The sequence below is a fragment of the Osmerus mordax genome, chromosome 18 (genome assembly GCF_038355195.1).
Source record: "Osmerus mordax isolate fOsmMor3 chromosome 18, fOsmMor3.pri, whole genome shotgun sequence".
NCBI lineage: Eukaryota > Metazoa > Chordata > Actinopteri > Osmeriformes > Osmeridae > Osmerus > Osmerus mordax.
Genome location: NC_090067.1, coordinates 1,817,453 through 1,829,283, shown reverse-complemented (window position 1 = coordinate 1,829,283; position 11,831 = coordinate 1,817,453). Strand labels below are relative to the sequence as shown.

At 45.1% G+C, this 11,831-nt stretch overlaps 1 protein-coding gene across 1 annotated transcript in view; it reads left to right on the top strand.

The window, feature by feature from the left end:
* Positions 1-515: 515 nt before the first annotated feature.
* Positions 516-11,831, top strand: part of col11a2 (collagen, type XI, alpha 2) — a 50,063-nt gene continuing 38,747 nt past the window's right edge. Inside the window, exon 1 of the mRNA XM_067256229.1 lies at positions 516-594. Coding sequence (XP_067112330.1) covers positions 516-594 — 79 coding nt within the window. The remainder of the gene's footprint in view (positions 595-11,831) is intronic.

The window sequence follows — 11,831 nt, the reverse complement described above, 5'->3', positions numbered from 1 at the left end:
CTAGTGGATGTGGAACCTTGTAGACGTGGAACCTTGAAGATGTGGAACCTTGGAGATATGGAACCTAGTGGATGTGGAACCTTGTAGACGTGGAACATTGTAGACATGGAACCTAATGAATGTGGAACCTTGTACACATAGTACCTTGCAGACATGGAACCATGTGAACATGGAATGTGGACCAGGACACGTGAAGGCCAGGTCTGAATGGAACCTTTGTCTGGTGATGAAAGTAGTTCTCAAACGAGGACACCGACAGCATTACAGAGCAACTCCACCAACGCTGGACCATGAAGTCACCTGGAAACAACTCCCTCTGCAGCGCAACTATGGCTGTGGTCTCTGGGTCACGATGGCACACAGGCAGCCTTGTCCTCCGCAGGGAGCAAACAGGTTAGTGTGTGCATGCGTGTGTGTGTATGTGGATTTGTGTGCGTGTGTGGGTACGTGTGTGTGTGTGTCATTGTGTGGGAGATGAAGGAGAGGTAACAGCAGGAATGTGAGCTATTAGAAGCATGCTTCAGGTGGAGCCCTCGGGCCGCCGTTGCTACGGCGACATGACAGTCAGCTGGCTCTCTGGGGACGGGACACAAGGTCAGGTGGGTCATTTTGACGTTTCCACGACGCCAACCTCCACCTGGCCCTAGCGAACGGAAGAAAGGACTCTAGCCTCAAGAACAGGAGCTCACTGGTGTTCCTTCCTCTCCCCTCCCCGAGGTCATCTCTGGGGTAGCTTGGAATGGATTGTGTATCTCTGCATTGGTCAAGGGCCTAGGGTTTATTTGAAAATTGGTGGTTACAAAGATTTTTTTGATCACCCCAACTACCCTGCTCTGCCACGATTGGAAGTGATGTTTCAATAATCTCACATTGGTAAGGACATATTCCTACTGTCCGCCCCTGATCGCACTGCTGTCAAAAATGGTTATCGAACTAATCAATCAAAAGTACAGCACTTTTTACAATGCAATGTCACAAAAGGTTTTCACAGAAGCCCATAGATCAGCACTAAGACAAGAAATACTGAGCGAGTCAGAAGTTGTTTTTTGAGGATCAGAGGGAAAAGGAATGTTGTTCAGGTCAGGCCATCTACCTGGGATCCAAAACTCCAGAGCTCCACCTCACCTGGGACCTGAAACATCACTAGCCTGGTTGTTCCTGTACCCATTTGGTTTCATAAGGAGTTTTTTATGGTTCGATTGCTTGCCAGCAAGAACTCACCAGTAGGGTAATTTGCGTAGGATTCTGAAAGGGGCCAAATCAATTACTTGTTTGAGGATTTGGATAAATACCCCTATAATTTCGGTGATTTATCAATTTCCCTTTCCTGCTCGCATTCGTTCTCTACCACACCCCTCTCCTGTCTTTCCTGACTTCTTTCTTTCCACCCCAACATTTTCCTTCCTCCCTCTCTCTTTCTGCCTAACATCCCTCCCCTATCCTCTTTCTCTCTTCTATTTCTCCCTCTCCTCCTCCTCCTCCCCTCGTCATCTCTCTCTCTCTCTCTGGCTCATCCCTGCTTCGCTCCCCTCTCTATTTCTACCTCACCCTCTCCTCTCCGCCTCTTTCTCTCCCCCCCCCACTTTCTCCCCCCCCCCCTTTCTCTCCACCAGTGGGGTCACAGGCCCCATAGTTCCAGCCATTCCTAAGTCAGTAGGTCAGACCTGGGATTGCCTGCCTACTCCTCCCTCTCTCCCGCGCTCCCTCTCCTCTTCTCCTCCTCTGCATCCCTCCCTCCCTACCCAGCCTCTATTTTTTCCTCTGGAATCTCCCAGTGTAAATGTTTGATCCCTCCCTCTCTCTTCCTTCTCTCACTTCTTGCCCCCCCCTCTCTCTCTTCCTTTATCAATGGCCCTCATTCATTCCCTTGTTCCCTCTGCATGCCTTTGGACCCCCCTCCCTTCGGCTCTCCTCAGTCCTAGGGTTTCTCCTGCCCTGTACCTTTCCATGGCCCCTCCTTCTCTCCTCCTCTCCTCTTGACTCCTCTCCACTCCTCTCCTCCAAACCCTCTCCACTCCTCTCCTCCAAACCCTCTCCACTCCTCTCCTCCGTCCTCTCCTCCCTCACGTTTCAGCCACCCAGACTTTCTCCCTTTCTCTTTCTCTCTCCCTCTCTCTTTCTGTCTATCTCGCCCTCTTTTTCTCTTTGATAACAAATGAGATAACTCTACACAGTTCACATCATGCCTGTAGCTATTAAGTATTAGGGTCTTTTTGGCTTCTTTCTCTTTATCAAATGAAAGGCTTGTTGAGTGGCCTACTGTCGGCAATGGGCTTAAACAGAGCAGCCATTTCAGTCATCTGGGGGTATTATATTTAATGAGGAATGATTGTGTTAAATGGTGTGATTCAGGGTGTTTCTCTGACTAAACACTGAGGAGCATGCAGCACCTCTGTGCGCTACAGGGTGATGTCAAATGTAAGAAGTGGTTAGATGCACTGAGCACACACACACAATCATACACAGGGTGGCATGCAAACTTCATACCTTGCAAGCATTCACTCCACACTTAGAAAAACACACCCATTCCTTGGCCTCTCTCTAGCCTTTTCTCTCTTTTCGTCTCTCTCTCTCTCTCTGTCTTTCTCTCTCTCTATCCTTCCATCTCTCGCTCCCTCTCTCGTGCCTATTTCTAGTTATGTGGTTAACTGGGTGTGTCCCCGGGCCAAATTCTAAATCACTAACCCATTCTCTCACTTTCAATCCCTTCTTTACCTGTCCCCCCCCCCCCCTTCAGTTTATCTTAGCTAGACATTCATCACACACACACTCACAGGCACACACACTCGCATTCCCCTCAAGGTAACATTCTATATCAACCCCCCCTTCTCTGTTTCCTCTAGCCCCTCTGTTCTCTGATCTATTTCAGTGTGTTGTGGCTTGTAGGGTGTGTGTGCGCGAGGTTTGCAGCCCTGCCCAGTAAAGTACAGACTTTTCAAGGAAGTCAGCAATATAATATGGGTCGCTTTATTGTAATTACAAGCTTCCCGTTTTGGAAGCTGGCAGGCTAACCACCACAACGGCTAGCTCAGTCTGTCTGCACTCCATGCCTTTCTCTGCTTATCTTTTTTTTTCGCGCCCCCTGTTTTGATAGACCCAACCCCCCCCCCCTCCCCCCCTCCCCAGCCTCCTCTGTGGTTTGACCCGTTACCTCGGCATCCACGGAGCCTATCAGTTGGTATCACGCAGTCTTGACATCACATCCGTCATAGCCAATGAAACGTTCTAGATTCTTCATCCCTCATGGAGTGTTGGAAATCTGGTTCCATGGGTGGCCGGTCTGGACCAATATGTGACCACACAACCATGCGGTCTCTGCCACCAACCCTGAAATTACGCAAGACAAATTAGTAGGTTTTATTAATTTAAAGAGGCTGACATTCAAGGTAAATGCAGTAATGGTTAGTTTTGAATAAGATACACCTGTCAGCCAGATTCCAACGTCTAGTCAGAACATCTGGTACTGCATCAGCACATCTTCAAGACATCTTCAATCAGTAATAGCCTGACCAGTCACCATCTTACAGGGTCATGTATCTATTCATGGACGCTGAGGTCATTCACCTTAAGATTTAGGTGTTTCCCTGAAAACTCTGTGGTCTCTCCGCACTATAGCATAGATACACAGTACGCAGTCAAAGATGCAACTGTTAGAGTGCCTGACTTATCTAGGCCCACTTTGCTATGGGAGGTCTGTGAGATTCCAAACCCGGCGATAGTGTGGTAGTGGAGGTGGTTTGATAGCTTGTGTTGTTGGTAATTGAGCCCTGTCTGAGATTTGGATGTCCTAATGATGTAGTCACAGCATGAGGACGTCCTTCTGTGTCTAAAGGTAGATGCTGGGGTGAGACAGGAGACCTGGGTCTGAGTGTGGAGCCTCAAATACAAACACAAACAAAAGTTTCCGCCGCTGTCTGTGACACAACCGCAGCTCAGAGAAAGGCTGTGATTATGATACTTTCATATGAAATCCCATCTTTTTCTACACTGCCCCAGTAAAGTAGAGCACAACAATATACCACTGCTATCCCTTGGGGGCACAAACACACATATGTACACACAGAGACAAATACACACACAAACATACATTTTTGAGTGTCAAAAACATTTTGTTTTGGTCAATGGTTCCATGTGTGCCTACTGTGTTCTCTGTCTAAATATAAAGGAAAACCTCGAATTGTCTCTGAGAAATGTTTGTGTGTACATAAATGCATTCTTCAGTGGCATAAAGGGATAGTTCACTTGACTGACTTGTCTTGATTTTAAACTGCCATTTTGTGAAAAACGTTTTTATTTATTCCATTTAATGCTTACATGGTGTTTTGATTTTCCATTTTGGTTTAATTCTGGGCATCTTGCTGGCAGATGAAAACACAGTCCAGGGACTGCTGCCATCTGTATTATTGATGGATACAGTTGTATATAAAACATTTTTTGTCATTTGTAATTTCTTATGAGAGAGAATAAAGCTCTACTAAGCGGCCTCGTGTTAAATGACTGGACAGTTTCAATGTGTACAGTGGATCTGAAAAAGGTATTTTAGTACTTTGTACTTTAAACTACTTCAAACTACATTTAGTCTCCATGGATTGCAGACTTTGGCAATCCATGGACTTTGTATTCTAAACCGAGAAAAGAGAGAGAGATTGAAGAGGACGGCCGATAAAAATACTCCTAAATACAAACTTTTCCCCTGTTTCTAGAATCAAAGACAGGAATAGGGGATAAATGAGAGGGAGCAGGGAGCGGGGTGCAAAGGAACATCAAATAGTGATTATACTTAATTATTGCCTTCTGGCTCTCGCGTGTGCAGTCAAAGAAAGTGACTAACGACGGGGTTGTTACAGTGTACAGGCTAGGGCCACAAACCACAGAGGCACCGAGCTACCTGTTAAGAGCACAGCTCCACTACGATGGCTTTGAAACTTCATGCAACTTTACGACGAACAGAGAGGGGGACATTAAGACACACTTTGAAAGTATGAAAGGAACATCCTCAAAGTTTACCATCAAAGTTTTAAGTTCATACCAGACTTAGAAAAAATCAACCTGTTCTGGATGACTCCAGAGTCCACTGCATTTGAAGCACTTTACATCATACTAAATTTAGGCCTACTGATTTTTATTTTCGACAAGCAGGGCTGTATAGCCTCGAGTCGGCCCGGGGATAATTGTTCCCGGTGGAGTGATGATGACAGGACGGGTTCAAATAATTGAATCCCCGTTGCTCGTTGTTCATATCCAGCCTCAAGTCTTGAGCCTCAAGTCTAGGCTCAAGTACAAGGTGTATTTGGGAGGGGTCAACAATTAATAACGTGGGCGCTCCCTCGCTTTGAATGGTGTTGCACGTTTTCGATCGAGTGCAGGTGCAGGAGCAGTCTACGTTACTTCTTGCTCAGTCCGGGACATAGGTCCATGTCGTATCGTGCTATGGTGTTCAATCTTCATGCAACTTTATGAAACACATGTCAATTAATATATATATTTTTCAAGATTGCTATATATAACAGGGCTGCAGTTTTCGTAAACATTTGGGCTCCTGATATTTTAGCTTTGTCAGTGCGTACGTGAGAACATTAGCCCTGAGAGAGCGCATTTTCTGTTTCAATGTCCGGCTCTACTGCCTCATTCTAGGCAGTTCATGGTGTCCCACTTAGCTTGAAGTTTTATCCACGTGTTACGGGCCAATCAGAGCACGGGGGCGTTCGATGGGCTCGCATTATGGGCGTGGACAAACTAAAGTGCGATTTCGGACAGTGAGCTGATTGGCTGTTGCGGCCCCCTGAATAAATATGTGGACCTACCGATCCTGCACGTTCTTGCCGTTCTTTCTCGGTTTCATCGAGTGGATTCGAGAGAAAAAAAACTGCCATTAGATAAACGAGGACCCGCAGACAGGCAAGTAGACAAACATTCAGGCAGACAGACAGGTCCTGGATTTAAAAAGAGAGTCTTGTCCTGGAGAAGACGCAACTGAGTGCCTCGGACACCAAGACAAGGATGGGAAGTAGGAGATAGAGAAGGTGATATCTGTTTACACACCCAGTAACTGGGTTGCTGACGGAGGGAGGGAGACGGACACATTTGTCATTGTAAACACACAATATATAACCTCTAGCTCATTCTAGAGAAAAATACGATTATTTGAACGATTTCTATTTGATACAGACTTCATTTCGTTTGCCACCTCATTCTGCTGTCTCGTGCGCGTAGCCTACGTGTGCCCTGCGCGCAATTACGCACAAGTCTCTCCCTCCCTCTTTCTCCACCATCACTCAGTCATTCACTCTCTCTCTCTCCACACACACACACGCTCCCTCACTTTTCGTGGGAGAAAGTAAGAAGGGGGAGAGAGAAAGAGAGAGAAGGGAGAGAGAGTGATTTTTTGGTCTCTCTCTGCTCTCTCCGCTTAGGCACTCATATCCACTCAGCTAACTCAATGGGGCTTTAGCACTAGGGGTTCAAGTATTAAATAAAAAATATTTATAGCCCGTATCCCTTTTACTATTTAAGTGTTGTACATAACATAGGTAGATATAGGTAACTTATTAAGGGATACCGGGGAGAGGTGAAGACGTCTCCTGAGGCGTGCCTTTTTATTTTTTGCCTCACAGAAGGTTCAGTCGGATCCGTCTCGTCGACTGGCTTTCTGTGGGAAAGGATAACTTCAACATATTCTCCAGTGCAGTCCATCTAAGCCGTCAAACAACTACAACACTATGGATATTCGAGATTGCCCCTTTCGGAAGAAGAGGAGACCATGGCGCGTGGACCTTTCCTCCTTTGCCTTGGTAACAGTGGCACTCGCCCTTTGCCAAGCTCCCGTGGCTCGTGCAGGTGAGATTGTTTCTCTTTACGGAGGAATTTAGGCTGCGTTTTCACTGACTCTCTTGACTGAATATTCGTTTGTTAAGTTGTGTGTTTTCCAGCTAAATCTAAGTCATTTGAGGTTGACTGTGTTATGCAGTACATATTTTGCGCTTGATAACTCCAGCATTGGGTGTCCAATACAGAAACAGATATGTAAAGGACTTCTGTTGTCTATTTATAGGATAATATGATATATACTATATACTATCGTGGGTGATTCTTTAGTTTTTGAGTTCGTTTCGTTCGTTAGTTTGTGTTCTCTAAGTTACTTTCTCAAGAGGCCGTGAGGGCAAACTGACAGGTGTCACTTCGCCATGACTGTTTACTCAACGGCTATAACTATACCAGGGATTTAGTCTTGACACTTTTATTTAGTTGTATATTATAAAATGTACTTAGATTATATATTATATATTTTAACATTAAACTACATTAGATGTTCAACTTTGATTTACTTTATGTCGAGATAATGCCTCTTTACGCATGTGGTTCCATTATTCCAGACGGGGCCATAGGCTAGGACGGTGCTGAGACGGTTGCACTGAAATACACTGAAACACGTTTAGACGGGATTAAGCATCAAATCGGTAGCTCCGTTCGCTTGCGGACCTGTGTCTCCTGCTATTCATAAGAGGGTATGGATTTGCTTGGCAACTTCAAAGTAACGACATGAGCATTTTACCGTCGTTTAATTTGATGATGTTCACCCTGTGCCCCCACCTCTCCCTGTCAACATTATAGTGTCAAAGGGCCTTTGCATTGAAAATGATGATTGCTGGCGTGATGTCAAATGTGACAATACTGACAGCTGTTTTTTCTTTCTTTCGAACAGTAACCTGTTTAGTAGCCTATAGTTTACCTGCGTGAGTTCACCTGCGCCCCCAGTGATTTCCCTGACAATTGCAATTTCCAACCTCTGTTAATGGGTTAATAGTTTCATTGTTATGTTACATTGTAATACTTTTTATAGATTTTTTATGTCTTATAAACAATGCTTGCTTTCTCGACGACATGGCTTTCACCGACAAGGCTTTAACCATTAACAATTATTTGCATTTCCTTTTTCATTTTAATCGGCCTACCGAGAATATAGGCTATATTTCATTTCTGAAGATGTTGCTCAATTGATTCAAATCATCTTGAGTCAAACTTTTGTCGAACAATTGAGTGTCTGAATAATTGAATATTTACATATCTTAAAACAATCGATTGGCGAGTTTATTTAACGTTCAGGTAGTTTAAATCGCGCTTTGATTATACAGGCTACTGTATAGCCTATAGTCAAATTTCACAAGATCAAAGTAATCCGATCTCCGGTGATGTCTGAGGTGAGACAGCATAGAGAGCGAGTGATTTACACGCTTTTATGATCAAATTTGTAAATACACTTATATTGGACAAATTTGCGTAAGCAGAAGCTCCCTCAACGTAATTTCTATTAGTTTCACTCAATTCACTTGATCAGATTAACATAGTTAAGATGCATGAACGTTCCCTCATTCATAAACTGTGAACTACTGTCTTCTTAGTGGACATAGCCTAGTTGCTGGTAGTTATCCTAGAGGGGCTCTAAAATAATTTCGTCGCTGTGTTATTTGGCCCGAGCTCCAATTTCAGATTGCTGAGGTGATTGCATTCTCCCGCCGTCCGACTCCCGTGAGTATTTTGGAGGAAGAAGTTTATGAATAGGTTATTATACAGCGGCGTGCGCTCCTTTGCTGGGCGAGAGCTTCGAAGAGAGCGGAGTGAATGCGGTAGTGTCTCCTGTGTATGTGAGCTTTGTACAGTTCTGTTTGTGTATATGCGACTGAGAACGGAACCGTATGGATTTTTCCCCCAATTTTGGGGTGTGGAAATGCGTACCACATTCAACTGAATGTACCTCTGTGTCAAAATCCTTGAACCGTGTTTTTTTTCTGACCGATGACTGTGAGGTGATTGAACAAGAATGCGTTAGGCATTTTAAAAGTGTTGTTTAAAGGTAATGTATTTAGTCTAGAAAACAAAATTTTTCTTCCTACTTGCATGCATGGAAGATCGTGACTAAAGGCCGCGCGCGTGTTGGGTTTACACTAGTTTGGAAGCGAACCTCTTCCACTTTACAGCGTGCTCCTGCAGATTAACGGTCGCAGATGACGCGTTGACCCTTAAGGGTTAAATCCGAAAGAACTCCCCACTTTACAGGCAATGAAAGACAGAATTAGAGATGGACGGTGACTCAGAAGTCACTAAATCCACCGCGTCTATTTATTCTCTTTTTCTCTGGGAAAAAGAAGTCAGAGAAAAAAAATCAGCCATGGTGACACACTCTAGACAGGGCGAGGGAGGGTGAAGAAACCAAAGGGAATGAAAGCAGGGTTGTGTATAAAGGAAGAAAATAGGTGCAATATTTTCTCAACATGGATGTTCCCTAAACTGATTTCAAAGCAGCCCTTCTCAAAGAACCGTCTGTTTCACTCACACTAACCAAAACACACTCCCTCACATACACCTTCATTCCCTTGCTCCTTTCACTCCCTTAGTCTCTCTTTCTCCCCCCTCTTTCCCCACATATTTCCTACATCTCTCTCTCTGTTCCTCTCTCTCTCTATATATATATTTTTTTTTTCTTTGTATTTATTTATTTCTCTCTTTATTTCTATCTCTTTCTTTCCTCTTTCCCATTCTCTCTTTCCTCCCTCTTCTATCTTCATTTCTCTCTTTCTATCCTCCTTTCTCGCATTCTCTCTTGCCCCCCATTTCCTCACACCCCCCCCTCTCTCTCCCTCTCTCTCTCTCTCTCTCTCTCTCTCTCTCTCTCTCTCTCTCTCTCTCTCTCTCTCTCTCTCTCTCTCTCTCTCTCTCTCTCTCTCTCTCTCTCTCTCTCTCTCTCTCTCTCTCTCTCTCTCTCTCTCTCACTCTCTCTCTCTCACTCTCTCTCCCCCCCCTTTCTCCCTCTTTCTCTCCTCCCTCTTTCTCCCTCTCCCACTGTCTCTCTCTTTCTCCCCCTATCTCCCTCTCTGACTCTTGCAGTCATGTAGAGGCAGCTAGTGAATGGAGGTACTGTGTGTCTGGGCAGTAGCTGCCTGTGAGAGCTCAGCCCCGGCCACAGGTATGCCTGACAGCCTGTCCACTAGGGCTTCTGTGCCTCCTCTCTAAACCCTGGACTGGGACTCAACTCCCAGGTGCCCCTTGGATTGCCTGTAGTCCAGCCCTGCCCTAGACTTGGGCCACATCTTTCCCTCTCCGCACAAAAAGTAGTTCTCTTTCCCCCTCTTTCTCACCCTCTCCTTTATTCTGGAGAGATCCTGGTTTACACCCAATGACCATGTCTGTGGTCGAGCTACAGACCATGTCTGTGGTCGAGCTACAGAAGGCTAACAAGTCTGGTTAGCCACTCTTCTCACGCTCTCATTGCCCTCTCATCACCCTCCCCTCCTTCTCACCCTCTCCTTTACCTCTCACCCATCACCCTATCCTCACCCCTTCCTCACCACCTATCCTTCGACCCTCTCTCCCCCCCCTCTCATGCTCCCCTCAGCTCCTCACCCATTCCCAGACTGTAGTGGTGAGAGTAAACCATGCACCAGACTGGGCCTAACTACCCATCACTCCCCTGAGGCTGTCATCCAGACCCAGCCCACAGGCCCCCGCCCCTCTGGCAGCCCCCACTCATAAAACGGTGTCTCAGACAAACCACATCAGCACTGCTGGAGGGGGGAGACACAAACTCGCAACACAAGAACGCTCTCCCTGCACAGGGGCTGATTTGGGGGTTTGAGTGTGTGTGCGAGCGTGTGTGTGTGTGTGTGTGTGCCCCTTCCAGGCATTTTACCTTTCAAAGAGCAGCAGTCTAGTCTGGAGATGGTTGGACAGGGTGCCGAGTCCTGTAATGACACAGCCTCCATCTCAGCCTGCTATCCCTGCTTGCCGCCATGTTCCTGGGTACAGGAAGTGTGTGGGAGGAAGCTTGGTAATGTTGCATTCAGACCGGACCAATATCGCATCCTCTAATTCAGGTCGGGTGTCTACATACACTACGGTTCAAGTGTGATGTCACTTAGAAATGCCCTTTTGCAAAGAAAACATACATGGAAAGGAGTTTGAATAGGAAATATCGCAAAATGAATAGGATTTGATAGTCATTGACAAGTCATTGATTTGCAGCAATTACAGCCTTGCTGACCTTTGGCATTCTAATTGTCAATCTGTTGATATCATCTTAAAAGATTTCACCCCATTGCTTCCTGAAGCTCCTCCCACAAGTTGAATTGGCTTAATGGGCACTTCATATGTTCAGTTCACTCTGCTCCTACAACAGCTCAGAGGGTTGAGATCTGCTGACTGTGTTGGCCACCCCAATACAGACAGAATACCAGCTATACCACTGTTTCTTCCCTAAATAGTTCTTGCACAGTTTGGAGCTGAGGTAACACATTTGAAAATGATAAGCTTGGATTAGCAAACATAATGTGCAATCGGAACACGTGACGGTTGCAGATGAGTGGCCTCTGACCTGTGTAGACTTTCCATAAAAATTCAGGCGTTTACAGCTACAATAATCATTAACAACATTAACAATGTATACCCTGTATTTCTAAGAAATGTCATTTTATTTTACTAGACAAAATGTAGCTTTTTGGGAGGAAAACGACATTTCAAGTGACTCAACAATTTTGAATGGTAGTGCACATCTCTGACTGCATCACCAACTTGCTGTATATCAGCTCTCCCATTGAAGTCTTCTATAGAATACCTGGGATTTGATGAAGCACTCTGACTTCATAATTGTACTTAACTATGATGAACACACACTCAGGAACTGTGGGAGTGTGTGGAATAATCTATGATTTATAATAAATAAAAAAAACAGGAATTCAGAGAAAAGATAATGAGACGAGTCATTGAGAACTGTTTTATTTCTATAATAGACTGTAGCTGATGGTGTAGCTCTATAATTTACATTTACATTACATTTAGTC